The 15,421-nt window shown below is 37.6% G+C and overlaps 1 protein-coding gene across 1 annotated transcript in view; it reads right to left on the reverse strand.

Moving 5' to 3' along the window:
- The window catches only part of DEPDC1B (DEP domain containing 1B), a 57,841-nt gene that overhangs the window by 7,249 nt on the left and 35,171 nt on the right, over positions 1–15,421 (reverse strand). Inside the window, exons 3-5 of the mRNA XM_017852390.1 lie at positions 4,284–4,419; positions 2,377–2,504; positions 1,637–1,767 (exon numbers count right to left, since the gene is read on the reverse strand). Of these exons, the coding sequence (XP_017707879.1) occupies positions 1,637–1,767; positions 2,377–2,504; positions 4,284–4,419 (395 nt within the window). The remainder of the gene's footprint in view (positions 1–1,636; positions 1,768–2,376; positions 2,505–4,283; positions 4,420–15,421) is intronic.

Consider the following 15,421-nt stretch of genomic DNA (forward strand, 5'->3'; position numbering starts at 1 on the left):
TATAGTAATTAATATATATATAGTTTGCTCCAAACAAACCAAAAAAGAAATCAATTATTTCAAGAATTAAAAGAAGAAAAAGAAAAGAAAAAATATTAGTCATCAAACACATTTGTGAAACGAGTCCACCAAACACCACCAGCCCCACAAAAAGGGTAATTCTGTAGGTGCAATATAAGTATCATTTTACGTGTTTCCATTTTCAAAATGCTTTAGGCCAAGAAAGTTCCACTTACATATTAACGTTAGGCTATTAGTATTAGGACAAGCTTTAAATAACAGTAACCTAACATTGCTACAAAAAAATTCCAGCTGAACCATCTGGTACAGAATCTCTTCCCTCCAGGCCCTGCCACAGACATCTGATGAGATGAACTAGCACTCAGGCTGCCACTTCACCTTCTCTATTTCTGTAAAACTGCGAAGACACTTGTTGAATTGTGTTAGATCTAATGAATTGGAGTCTTGTAAAATGCTCTCTTCTTTCTTAAGATCTTACTTAATAAAATGAAAGATGACTGATCATCTAACTTATAACTAAAAGTATCAATTTGCTACACTCAGAGAATGTGGAGGAATTTTAGATGTATTTCAAAGGCTAAACTCTCCCCCTCATTCTATGGAACTTAATTTTGTATGTTGATATTAACTTCACAACTCATAAAGTCACCACAAACTTATTCTCATTGTTCTCCATTCCTTATATAGGGACTATAAAAGGAGAGGTGTTTCAGGTCTGAAGATAGGTTCTGCAGGTTCTGCTCCTGTCAGCAAACATGGCCTAGAAAAATCTCTTCCCCTCTCACCACTGCTCAGGCTATTCTGCTATATTCTGTCTGCTTCCCAGGAGCCCCCAGCCCTAAATTTAATCATATTTTAAAAGTCAAAAAGTATTATCAAAAAGTATTATGCCATCTTCTCACAACCAAAGATCATTAAGTTCTAGCCAATTCCCAGCATCGAGGGTTTGAACTAAAGGAAGAACAAATCAATGAGCCCATCCAAATCTGGTCCTTATCCACAGAAAGATTTAACATCAGTGTGGGGGATGTGGTCCACTGTCAGTACCCTAATCACATTTGTACAAATCAAAAACCAGGTTAGGTGGCTGTTATATGTTTTGCTTTATTTTGTTTTGTGTTTCTGATTTATAAACTGGCCTAGGGTGGGAAATATGAAAAATTAAAGCAACATCAACATTTTAAAAACTACCTTATTAAAAAGAACCAAGACTATTCCAGAAAATCTAACACAGAGAAACCAAAACAAATATGTGAGAATTCTAAAAGCAATCAGATCCCAGGGCCCACCTGAAAACTGACTCAAACTCTTAGTTATGTCTTGAATAGTCTCACTTTTCAGAGATCTCCCTGGGAATACGGAACCACTTAATGCCCAAGGTGGCTAACACTGAACTAGCTTCTGGAAGGATTTTGCTGAGGCTCTCATTCCTAGATATTCATCTTCCTATGACACTGTCTTAATCCAAACAATTTGTTAAAACGTATTAGAAAGAATATATGCAATGAAGGAACAAACTTATTCAGGGTTTAGGGAAGGGTCAAATAGGAGCTGATGGACCTATGCAGCCAATATATTGTGTCAATAAGTAACAAAATTATGTTTATGCACTTACTTGACTTGTCATCAAGAATAACAACTCCCTGCTTGCTAACACTATATACATTATGGATGATGAACTTCGAATTGACAAGTTTGATGTCTAAAACTTCTTCTAAGGAATCCAGGCCAAGAATTTTCTGTAAACTAAAAGATAAGTAATTATATTAATTAGTTCTTTCTTTCATATTATATTTACTCAAAAACCTGGTACTACAAAAAATCAGTCTTCATAATGCTTTATTTTCATGCACTGCACCCAATCTTTGTGGGACAAAAAGGGCAGAAATGGAATACAATAAAACAAATATAAAAGATATCCTTTTGCTATTAACATTTTGCTTCACAGATTTAGTAACACGCCAAATGACAAGAAAGTAATTTTGTAAGTAAAATTACTACAACACAAAAACTAACTTACACAATGATAAGAAACTACTATTAGCATATCGTCATGAGAAACAAAATTTTGCTGTATATGATTAACTTTATACAAATAGTACATCAATATCTAGGAGACCAAATTTTCTATTATGTATTTTATTACATTTAAGAACTTTTAAACTCCTATTATGTAAATAGCAGGAGATAATCCCCAGAATTCCGCTAAACTATGTTGACTGAGCACAACCGCAAATAATGCAAAGTGGAGATTTTTATATATAATTTCAGAAAATTAAATATGCAGAGAGCGAAGAAGCAGCAAAATAGGAAACAATATCTCTAAAATTTCTCATTAATATCAAATGTACATACTATGATAACGTCATAGACTTCCATATCTCTTCTACATTGGCCTCTGTCAGCTGTCTGCGGTGGACAAGACGGCAAGCTGGAACCTCTCCAATAGCAATACTGTGACGCTTGTACCACATCTCAGAATTCTAATGGAGGGGGATGCAAGAAGGGAGGGAAGGAGAAACAGTAGAAAGAGAGAGAATAAATATTTCAATATAAGGTGGTGTGATTTTTATGAGAAATGTCTTTGATTTGGTCACCTGTAATTTGATTTAAAATAATAATTAGAAACATAAACTAACTTTCTTTGCATGAACCTCAGAGAAGCAAAGAGTGATTCTTAAGACTAGGTCACATTATAAATGAATATTCATGAATTACAAAAGAGCTATGGCAATAAGTATGGCATTAACTAGCTGATTTTTCCTGTGGATGTTTCAACTAATCAGTGACATAGCAGTGAAATAAAAGTTTATTAATTAAAAATTAAGGAATACATATCTAAATTCACACACAGTACAGATTGATTATTGAAAATGAAATTAAAATGTATTACTTTTGAGGGTTGTCTATTTTTTTATAAGCAAATATCAAGTAAGTGCAATGTTCGAAAGTAGCCCCCAAATCTTAGGCATCTGCAAAAGGCTCCACAAGGACAGCTGAAGATGGCAAAAGGAAGAGAAAGGTTTTTTTTGTTTGCTTTTTAGCATTACCTCAATCCTGGTGGTCTTCTACTGGGGATATTTTAAGGAAAAAATGTGAAAAAAAAAAGAGGCAGTCAATTCTATAATGAGCTTAGGTTTTCCAAGACTAGAAGAATCTACCTTTGTTTATATATTTGGTCAGGGGCTATTCCACAATATTCCATGCCCCAACCTTCTTACCCTCAACTGGCAATAATAACAAAGTTTAGGAGGAAGAGACAAAGAGGAAAAAGATTAATAAATTATAGAACATACAGGAAAAGGCGGTTACAAGAGAGTTTTAACAAAAACCTGCTCAGTCTGAACATACAAAAACAGCTGCCATATACAATTGACCCTTTATATCTATCGGTTTTGCATCTCTGCATTCAACCAACCACAGATTGAAAATATTCAGGGGAAAAAAATGGATGGTTTCATCTGTATAGAACGTGTAGATTTTTTTTCTTGTTATTCCCCGAACCAGGGGTCCTCAACCCACAGGTCACAGACTGGTATCAGTTCATAGCCTATAAGAAACCAGGCTGCACAGCAGGAGGTGAGCATTGGGCAAGTGAGTGAAGCTTCATCTGTATTTACAGCCTCTCCCTGTTGTTCACATACTGCCTGAGTTCCACCTCCTGTCAGATCAGCCGCAGCATTAGATTCTCACAGGAACATGAACCCTTTTGTGCACTGTGTATCTGGGGGATCTAAGTTGTGTGCTCCTTATGAGAATCTAATGCCTGATGATCTGTCACTGTCTCCCATCATCCCCAGATGGGACCATCTAGTTGCAGGAAAACAAGCTCAGGACTCCCACTGATTCTACATTATGGTGAGTAGCATAATTATCTCATTCTATATTACAATGTAATAATAGCAGAAATAAAATGCACAATAAATGTAATGTACTTGAATCATCCCGAAACCACCCCCACCCCCACCCCAGCAGCCCTGGTCCATGGAAAAATTGTCTTCCACAAAACCCATCACTGGTGCCAAAAGGTTGGGGACTGCTGCCCTAAACAATACAACAACTATTTACATGCAAGAGTGAAAAACTACAAGAGTCAGTCTTTCTTTGTTACTGGTCTCCCAGCTGTTGGCAGGTATGATTTTGTTTTGAAGTACCTTTAAACTATTGTTCATAAGGGACCACAGAGAGACAGACCAAGCCTAAGAGTTCATGGATGATTCTCCCTGCTGCCAGCCCCTCCATCTTTCAGTTATGGCACTTACCATCACAACTGGCCTCACTGGGATGTTCTCTTGTGAAGTGCCTGGTGGGGGATCATTCCATTCTGGAAACTTAATAACATCCTTTTGGTATGGGGGTTTCTTTGGATATGGTTTCAGGGGTGAAGAAGGAGGAAATCTAAAACCCAAGAAGAAATTCTCTATTACTGCAGTCAGGGGAAGACACAGATATTTTAACAATAGTCTCCACTTTTGTGTCCCTGTAAAGTTATACAGTAATTATAAACTTCAGATAATAAATGAGCTCATACTTAATCAAATTATTACACATGGTTAATAGTACCCAACAATAACATGGTTTTTTTTTTTAATATTCATTCATTATGCCCATCAAATAACATTTATGGAGAAAAACAGGAATTGAATATGTGGCACATTTTTAAATAAATAAACAAAACTTGTTCTCTTATCATGTGATGTCCATGATCAAAGAGGTTCTTAAGGAGATGCTAGACTAAGCCATTTCTTTCACTGAGCTAAAATCCTTACTGCCTCATAACTCCAGCCAAAATGCATACATGGTGAGCTGCGTATAGAAATTATTGGTAGAGAAATCCTCAGTAATACTTGCTAAGAAAAAATACATTAACACAAAAATCATTTGGCTTAATTTTCACTTGTATTACTATTTCTAATAAAGATTAATCCTTTTTCCATTGAATATCTAGCACTTCACACTGAGATTGGAGCTTTAGTCTAGAAACCCATCTTGGAGGGAGCTAGAAAGTGGCCATGTCCTTATTCTGCCCTTCCACACTCTCCCCTGTTCCTAGCCTTCCTGTGTATTGACAGCATCACTCCTTGGACTAACACCTAAAAGTTTAAATAAATTTTAATTTTTAAAACTGCTCTATACCATACCTGGTAAATAACAGAAAGGTGATTGAATACATAGTTTTTAACAGAGAATCTTTTCTGTAGGCTTGTTAGAAAAGGATACAATGCATTACATTGCACTGCAAAAGCAATGTAAGAACTCTAGTTCTTAATGTTGATATAAAAGGCAGTGGGTTGTTGACTTTTATTTTGACTTTTATTTACTTAAGCCAAAATAACAGCTTAAAATCTTTTCCATGTTATCCATAGAAAAAAAAAATCATACAAATAACGAAAGACCTTATCTAAAAGCAAATGCAGAAATAAAGAATTATAAAATGTCTATAGTGTTCAAGGAAAGTTTATATGAAGGTGAATCCAGAGAATCACAAACAAGAGTACTAAAGAAAACAGAATGCGTCACCTCAAAATATTCCTCTTTGACATAATTTTTTGGATCTAAAGGCCATTTGAAGCAAATAGAGAAAAGCACTCTTTCCTCTGTCTAAGAGCAGGAGAGTTATTAATATAAAGACAAAAGGTCTATCTTTCCCTCTTTCCTGCCTCAAAACAGTATGTAAATTCTCCTTTACAACCTTTATCAGCTTAGAGACTGCACCAGAGGCATCTAAGCAGACTTTATTAGTTTCCCCATAAATTTACTTTCCCACACTTTCCTGTCTTTGGAAGCCTTAAACTGCTTTCATGTGTCCTGATGCTTCTCTAAAATTTATTGTTTTTTGTTGAAGACCTGATATAAGCTGGGACTCTAAGGCACTGCATCTAGTTATTTTTCTCCCATGGAATGTGCACTGCACACATTAACAAACCTGCTCATTTTTCTCTTGTTAATCTGTCTTTTCTTGCAGGAATATGTCCCAAGTATGAACTTCTGAAGGTTGACAAAAACTATAATTTCTCATCTTCAAATAGAGAAACATTTCAAAAACAGTCACAATAGATTTGAAAAGGAATGACTAGTGGAGAAAAGTTGCATTTCATCTTTTCTGAAAAGAATATCCAAAAACTATTTTAAACATCAGTTTGGGGTCAGTTAAAAAAAAGAGAGGGATCTGGAAATCACTAAATCAAGTTAAAGATAGCTTAAAGTTTGGTAATCAAGTTACCAAGGCAGGTGTTCCCAAAAGATTCCAAAATAAAAACTAAATGAATCTCTATAGCCAAAGCATCTTTCTTTGTAAATAAAGGGTGGCTTATAAAAGTCCAATTTTATTTCTTACAAGTCAACAATCCCAACAAATGCTCATTTCCAGACAAAGTACAGCATTTATGCATGTGCATGTGCACACACACTCATATACACATAGGATATTGAATGTAATTCCAGGAGTTCTCAGATCATCCACCTCTCAGTTCATTCAAAACTAAACAAAATCCCTACTCCCATCCCACCACTAATGCCCTCTGTTTACTCTCCCACTTCATCCCCTCAACTATGACACAAAAATTTTCAGACCTGAGTTCCAGGCTTTCTCACAAACTGTCTATGTGTCTTTTAGAAAGTATAAGTCTCTCTAAATAATAATTCATTTATTTGTCAAATGAAGGAATTAAATTGGATGACCCATAAATTTTCTCCTAAGTCCAAAAAGATGCTTCTTATATTCCCATAACCAGGAAAAAAGTAATATCTTCCAAAGACCAAAGTAGAATTTGTTACGTGCAAAACTGTGATTGAAGAGATACCAGGAAATCCTGGTATATATAAGTATATATAAAATCCTGGTATATATAAAAAAGTATCACTTTTTTCCTCCACACTAAGAAGATGAGGTCTTTGCTGTCAGTAACATCTGCAGTTACCAACAGAAGATGTGCTATCTATTTTCACAGCAGTCTGACAACTTTGCCTGAGAAAAAATGCAGAAGAGCTCCCTCCAGTGGAGTACTTCTATTTTGGGCATTGAAAGTTAGCAATTTAATCCTAACATTTTAATAATGTAATATTTCAACTGTTAAAGATGATCCAGTTCAAATGCCACATTTTTTACTCAGAGATATTAGGCTCAAAAAAGGAAAGCAACTAATTTAAAAGCCTCACAACTGGCCAGGAGAACAAACCATCTTACACAAAGGATTTGCAAGCCTTTTATTAAGAAAATTATAAAACTTTTATGCAAAAAAAAGACAGTGTGCCCCCTAAGAGGAAAATTATAAAATTTTATTGAAAGACATTAAAGAAGAACTAAATTGATAGCTATATTATGCTGGTAAATAAGATTCTATCTTAAACTCAGGCTCAAGCAATCCTCCTGTCCTCCTGTTCAGCCTCCCAAGTAGCTGGGATTACAAGTAGTTGCCACTGTGCGCAGCTTCGTGAATAAGATTCCATATCACACAATGTTAATTTTCCCCCATGAAGATACATAGTTACAATGAAAATTTAATAAAAACATTAATATAAGAATTTTTATGAAACATGGTAAACTTATTCCAAGCCAGGCACGGTGACTTACATTTGTAGTCCCAGCTACTTGGGAAGCTGAGATGAGAGGATCACTTGAGGCCAGGAGTTCAAGACCAGCCTGGGCAATAAAGCGAGACCCCATCTCTAAAGCAAAAAAAAAACAAGAAACAAGATCAACTGATTCTAAAATTTATATGAAAATGCAAAGGCCCAAAAATAAGACATTCTTAAAGAAGAAAAACAAAGTGAGGTGACTTGCCCTATCAGATATCAAGACTAACATAATAGGGCAATACTAACAGCAGAGACCATACTTCCCCAAGTTCCGCATTGTTGACATTTAGGGCCGGATAGTTATTTGTTGTGGGGAACTGTCCCGTGCACTGGGGGATGCTGCTAAGTGCAAAGCTTCCCTGGCCTCTACTCACTGGATGTCAGTAGCACCCTACACACAACACACACACCTGTTGTGACAACCAAACATTTCTCCAGACATTGCCAAATGTCTTCCGCAAAATGGCCCCCAGTTGCGAATCATGGGTCTAGACAAAGAGAATTCAAAACAAATAAACACTACTCTTTAGAAACATGATTTATGATAGAGCAGACATTACAGATCAATAGGAAAGTATAGACTGTTCAATAAATAGTACTGAGCCAACTGGTTATCCATTTGGAAAAAACGAAATTGCATCCTGGTTCAGCCTACCATATTTCCAAAGGTGTTTACAATCATACCTCCTAACCATATGCTCTTTTGCAACATGATCTTGCCACTACTGTATCAAGAGGCAGAGCGTCTTTCTCTATCCTCTCAAGTCTAGGTGAGCCCCCTATAATTGCTTTGATAAATACAATAAGGCAGAAGCACTAGCCTAACTGGCTAGAACTCTCTTCCTGCCTCTTGAAACTCTCACTCTTGTATAACTCATTATTATGAAGCTCCCTCTTGGAAACCAGCCATCTTATAAGAAGTATGACCACCATGAGACCACCATGTTGTGAAATATCTAAGCAACAGGAAGAGGCCCTAGAAGACGAGATACTGCAAGGAAAGAAACTGAGGTAAAGGAGCACCAAAATTCCAGATCTGCAAATAAACAAATATTCCTGGAGGTGGATTCTCCAGCCTCAGCAGCCCCAGTTAATGCCCACCTAAGCAACCTTCCAAAATTCCAAAAGTAATGAAAATGATCATTTGACTAAGAAAATGTGGCACATATACACCATGGAATACTATGCAGCCATAAAAAAGAATGAGTTCATGTCCTTTGTAGGGACATGGATACAGCTGGAAACCATCATTCTCAGCAAACTATCGCAAGAACAGAAAACCAAACACTGCATGTTCTCACTCATAGCTGGGAATTGACCAATGAGAACACTTGGACACAGGAAGGGGAACATCACACACTGGGGCCCGTTGTGGGGTGGGCAGGGGGAGGGATAGCATTGGGAGATATACCTAATGTAAATGAAGAGTTAATGGGTGCAGGACACCAACATGGCACATGTATACATAGGTAATAAACCTGCATGCTGTACACATGTACCCTAGAATATAAAGTATAATAAAAATAAATAAATAAAAGTAACATTCCCCTAGAATATTACAAATAATATCACAGGGTGTACACCCCCTGTGGCATTCGGAGTAACATTCCCCTAGGATATTACAAATAATATCACCAGGTATACACCCTCTGTGATATTAGGAGTTACATCTTTCTAGGACATTACAAATAATATCACAGGATGTGCACTCACTGTGATATTACTCATAATATCTCTCTAGGATACAAGGTATTATATCACAGAGTATACACGCATGGTGCACATCCACTGTGATATTTAAAGTAATATGTCCCTGTAAGATTACAAATAATATTGAAGGGTGTAAACACCCTGTGACCTTAGGGGTAACATCCTCCTAGGATATTATAATATCACAAGGTGTACACCCCCTGTGACATTTTGTACACCGTTTGTGACATTAAAAGTAGCATCCCCCTAGGATATTACAAATAACATCAAAGGCGGTTTTTTCACATGGTTTACACTTCCTGAGACATTACGCATAATATTTTTCTGAGATATACAAATAATATCACAGAAGGTGTACACACATGGTGTACAGTCCATGTGACATTAGGAGCAACATCCCCGTAAGATATTAGAAATAATATCACTGGACATACGCAGTAACATCCCCCTAGGATGTTATGAATAATATCGGAGGGGGTGTACACACATGGTGTACACATTCTGTAAAATTAGGAGTAGCATGTTCCTAAGACATTATGAATAATATCACAGGGTGTGTATACACATGGTGTATACCCCTTGTAATGTTAGGGGTAACATCCTTCTAGGATATTATGAATAATTGCACAGTAACATCTTCCTATTATATTATGAAAAATGTCACAGGGTGTACACCTCCTGTGACATTAGAAGTAACATGCTCTGAGGATATTCCGAACAGTTTCACATAGTGAACACCCCCTGTGACATGAAGAGTAACATCCACCTAGGATATTACGAATAATATCACAGGGTGTACACCCCCTGTGACTTCCAAAGTGACATCCCGGCCGGGTGTGGTGGCTCACACCTGTAATCCCAGCACTTTGGAAGGCCAAGGCAGTGGGATCACCTGAGGTCAGGAGTTCGAGACCAGCCTGACTAATATGGTGAAACCTCGTCTCTACAAAAAATACAAAATATTAGCCGGGTATGGTGGCATGCGCCTATAATCCCAGCTACTCCAGAGGCTGAAACAGGAGAATTGCTTGAACCTGGGAGGCGGAGTTTGCAGTGAACCGAAATCGTGCTATTGCACTCCAGCCTGGGCAACAAAAGCCAAAACTCTGTTTAAAAAAAAAAAAAAAAAAGTGACATCCCCTGGAATATTATTAATAATGTAACAGAGTGTATACCCCCTGTGACAATAGGATTAACATCCCCCTAGGATATTATGAATAATATCAAAGGGTGTACACCCACTGTGATATTAGGAGTAATAGCTTCCTAAGGTATTACTAATAATATCACAGGATGCACACCCACTGTGATATTGGGAGTAATATCTCCTTAAGATGTAAGGAATAACATCACACAGTGTACACATATCGTGTACTCCCACTGTGATATTAGAAGCAATATCTTCCTAAAATTTTACGAAAAGTATCACAGGGTATACATTCTCTGTGATAATAGAAACAATATTTACCCTGGGTATTACAAATAATTATCAAGGGAATACACACATGGTATACAGTCACTATATGATATTAGGCGTTATATCTCCCTAGGATGTTACAAATAGTATTACGGTGGGCCGCTGTGATATTTGAAGTAATATCTCTCTAGGATATTATGAATAATATCAAAGGGTTACAACGTCCCCCTCCCCGTTATAAAGAAAAAACTACAACAGTTGTTTTAATCCACTAAGTTTGACATAGTTTTATTACACAACAACAGATAACTAGAAACGAAATTTGTGGCATCTGCAACAGGACCAGGCAGTGAAATGGATGCATGAAGGGCCTCAGAAGGACTTCTTAATAGAAGCTGAAAGAACAGTAAGGAAGTTGTTGTGGAACAGTATGGAAGGTGGAGAAAAAAATCTGTGTTGCACAGTGGCATGAATTTCAGTAAAACTGTCACCTGTGGTAATAGGGAAACTAGAAAAGGTGGATCTGGCGAACAAATTTCCCAGGATGAATGATGAAAATGACAACTGGTTTCTTTTATAACAGCTGCAATAACCAGGTGTGGATTGTGCCAACTTAAGAATGATGAGGTGGATAAATTTGAAAAGAAGAGTTTTATCTCTCATAAAGGGTTTCAGTCTGTAGGCTGGCCATCCCACAGTTTGGGAAGCAAAGCCTCCAGAAGCAGCTGACAGCAAGCACTTTGAGGGAGGGGTAAAGGGAACAGGAATTTTTGTTGAGTGAGGTGGCCAAATATGCATATTAAATAAGCTAAAGGAAGAGTCATGAATATTTATGAAAGGAGAAATACGCACATGTGCAATTGAGCTTCATGTACCTTTCGTGGGTTGCATGTTCAAAAAATGGTGGCATTAGCATGATCTGAGGATGGAGTTTTCAGCCCACTGATGTCAAAAGATAAAGCAGAGGACACAAAACCATCACTGTGTATCCTCCAGCAGTCAGCCAAAACCGGTCTGGAGATGGTGGCCAGTTTTCAGCAAGGGATGTATTGTGAAATTGCAAAAAAACTGGGAAGAGTCCAGTCACAGTCTCAGATGACTGGCTTAAGATGATAAAGCAATGAGTCGTCTGTTTCTTGTTTTCCAGAGCTGGTTTCTGCTTACTCCTTAGGGAAGAAATCTGGTTAAAGGTTACTAAGGAAGGGACATACTGAAGTTTGTCCAACCCCCTATCCCATCATGGCTAGGAACTCAGTTTTTAAGGTTTCTTTTTTATAGAATGCTTTTTATTTACTTATACATGAATAAGTTCTTCAGTGATGATTTCTGAGATTTTGGTGCACTCTTCACCGGAGCAGTGTACACTGTAACCAATGTACAGTCTTTTATCCCTCATCACCCTCCCACGCATTCCCCAAGTCCCCAAAGTCTATCATATCATTCTTATGCATTGTATCCTCATAGCTTAACTCCCACTTATGAGCGAAGACATACAATGTTTGGTTTTTCATTCCTGAGTTACTTCACTTAGAATAGTGGTCTCCAATTTCATCCAGAATGCTGCAAATGTCATTATTTTGTTCCTTTTTATGGTAAAGTAGTATTCCATAGTATATATATACACCACGTTTTCTTTATCCACTCGTTGATTAATGGGCATTTGGGCAGGTTCCATATTTTTGCAACTGCAAATTGTGCTGCTTTAAACATGTGTGTGCAAGTGTCTTTTTCGTATAACGATGTCCTTTCTTCTGGGTCAATACCCAGTCATGGGATTGCTGAATCAAATGGCAGATTTACTTTAAGTTATTTAAGGAACTTCCACACTGTTTTCCATAGTTGTACTAGTTTACATTCCCACCAGCAGTGTAAACGTGTTCCTTTTTCGCCACATCCATGCCAACATCTATTTTTTTAAAATTTTTTTATTATGGTCATTATTGCAGGAGTATGGTGGTATCACATTGTGGTTTTGATTTGCATTTCCCTGGTCATTAGTAATGTTGACCATTTTTTCATGTGTTTGTAGGCCATTCACATATCTTTTTTTAAGAATTGTCCACTCATGTCCTTAGCCCATTTTTGATAGGATTGTTTTCTTCTTGCTGGTTTGATTGAGTTCCTGGTAGATTGTGGATATTGGTCCTTTGTTGGGTACATACTTTGTGAACATTTTTCTCCCACTCTGTGGGTTGTTTACTCTGCTGATTATTTCTTTTGCTATGCAGAAACTTTTTAGTTTAATTAAGTCCCATCTATTTATTTATTTGTCTTTGCTTTTGTTGCATTTGCTTTTGGGTTCTTGTTCACGAAGTCTTTGTCTAAGCCAATATCTAGAAGGGTTTTTCCGATGTTCCGCGATTTTTATAATTTCAGGTCTCATATTTAAGTCTTTAATCCACCTTAAGTTGACTTTTGCATAACGTGAGAGATGAGGATCCAGTTTTCATTCTCCTACATGTGGCTTGCCAATTATCCCAGCACCATTTGTTGAATAGGGTGTCCTTTCCCCACTTTATGTTTTTCTTTGCTTTGTTGAAGATCAGTTGGCTGTAAGTATTTCACTTTATTTCTGGGTTCTCTACTCTATATGCCTTTTTATACCAATACCATGCTGTTTTTGTGACTATAGGTTTATAGTATAGCTTGAAGTCAGGCAATGTAATATTTCCAGATTTGTTCTTTTTGCTTAGCCTTGCTTTGGCTATGTGGGCTCTTTTTTGGTTCCACATAAATTTTAGGATTGTTTTTACTAGTTCTGCAAAGAATGATGGTGATATATTAATGGGAATTGCATTGAATTTGTAGATTGCTTTTGGTAGTACAGTCATTTTTACAATGTTAATTCTACCCATCCGTGAGCATGGAATATGTTTCCATTTGTTTGTGTCATCTATGATTTCTTTCAGCAGTGTTTTGTAGTTTTCCTTGTAGAGGTCTTTCCCCTTCTCGATTAGGTATATTCCCTAAGTTTTTTGGGTTTTATTTTGAGGGGGTGCTACTATAAAAGGAATTGAGTTCTTGATTTGATTCTCAGCTTGGTCACTGTTGGGGTACAGCAGTGCTACTGATTTGTGTACATTAATTTTGTATTCTGAAACTTTACTGAATCCACTGATCAGTTCCAGGAGCTTTTTGGATGAGTCTCTTAAGGTTTTCTATGTATACAGTCATATCATCAGGAAACAGTGACAGTTTGACTTCCGCTTTACCAATTTGGATGCCTTTATTTATTTCTCTTGTCTGATTGCTCCAGCTACAAATTCCAGTACTATGTTGAACAGAAGTGGTCTGTGTTTGTTACATCTCGAGTTGAGCACACTCTTCTGGTCCATGTTTGTTACATCTCAAGTTGAGCTTTCATTCGCCGTCCACCACTGCTGTTTGCCGCCATCACAGACCGCCTGCTGACTTCCATCCCTCCGGATCAGAAGCGGTGCTTCTGATCCAGCGAGGAGCCCACTGCCACTACCAATCAGGCTAAAGGCTCTCCATTGTTCCTGCATGGCTAAGGCCCCACGGTTCATCCTAGTTGAGCTGAACACTAGTTGCTGGGTTCCACGGTTCTCTTTCATGACCCCCTGCTTCTAAGAGCCATAACACTCACACATGGCCCAAGGTTCCATTCCTTGGAATCCGTGAGGCCAAGAACCCCAGGTCAGAAAACAAAAGACTTGCTGTCATCTTAGGAGCGGCCCGCCCCCATCTTGGGAGCTCTAAGAACAAAGACCGCCCCCACCCCCCATAACACCTTGATATGGAACTCTCCCCTTTCCCCCTAAGGATGGGCTTTCTGAGAGCCAAATTGCAGTAATTATTATTTCTCTTCTGGGTCTAGCCACCCGGTGCATACTGGGCTCTGGACTGGTACTGGGGGAGTGTCTGCCAAGACTCCTGTGATGTGATCTATCTTCAGGTCCCTCAGCCATGAATACCAGCATCTGCTCAGGTGAGGGTAGCAGGGGAGTGAAGTGGACTCTGTGAGGGTCTTTGGTTGTAGTTTTGTTTAGTGACTGATTTTGTGTTGGTTGGCCTCCAGCCCAGAGGTGGCACTGACTACCCTAAGACCGTCATGCTACAAGAAGCACAACTCACATGGAGATAACCTAGAGGATGAAGCCTCATGTAGAAAGAGAGGCCAAGAAGCACAAAGACACCACATTCGTGAGGTGAGAAAGAAGCCATCTTAGAAGTAAATTTTCTAGCCCAACTGACGCCACCTTTGTCGGAAGAGAAAAACTACTAGGTGAGCTCTTTCTTTACTTGCCACAAAACTCATGAGCAAAATAAAATGGTTACTTTAAGCCACTAAAGTTTGAGGTAGACTGTTTCTCAGCAACACAAAATCAAAACAATTCCAAACTCACAGCATGAATAAAAAATCATGGGCAAAACCATTAAACATAAGGCACAAAAATATCTATTATTCTAAGACAAAAGTATATCTCTCTGACTTTGAGTAATGAAGAGACTCGTTTTAAGAAAGATATTAAAATCATACAACATAAAGAAAAAGACTAATAGATTCAACTACATTAAAATTAAGAACTTTTATGTTCATCAAGACACCACAAAGTGAAAAACATGAAAGATCTTTGTAATCCATATAACTGATAAGGATTACATATCCAGTAATGTCCAGAATACATATATATATAAAATATCCAGAATACATACATATATATATATATATAT

This window comes from Rhinopithecus bieti, unplaced genomic scaffold, assembly GCF_001698545.2.
Source record: "Rhinopithecus bieti isolate Rb0 unplaced genomic scaffold, ASM169854v2 scaffold_33650, whole genome shotgun sequence".
In the NCBI taxonomy this organism is placed as follows: Eukaryota; Metazoa; Chordata; class Mammalia; order Primates; family Cercopithecidae; genus Rhinopithecus; species Rhinopithecus bieti.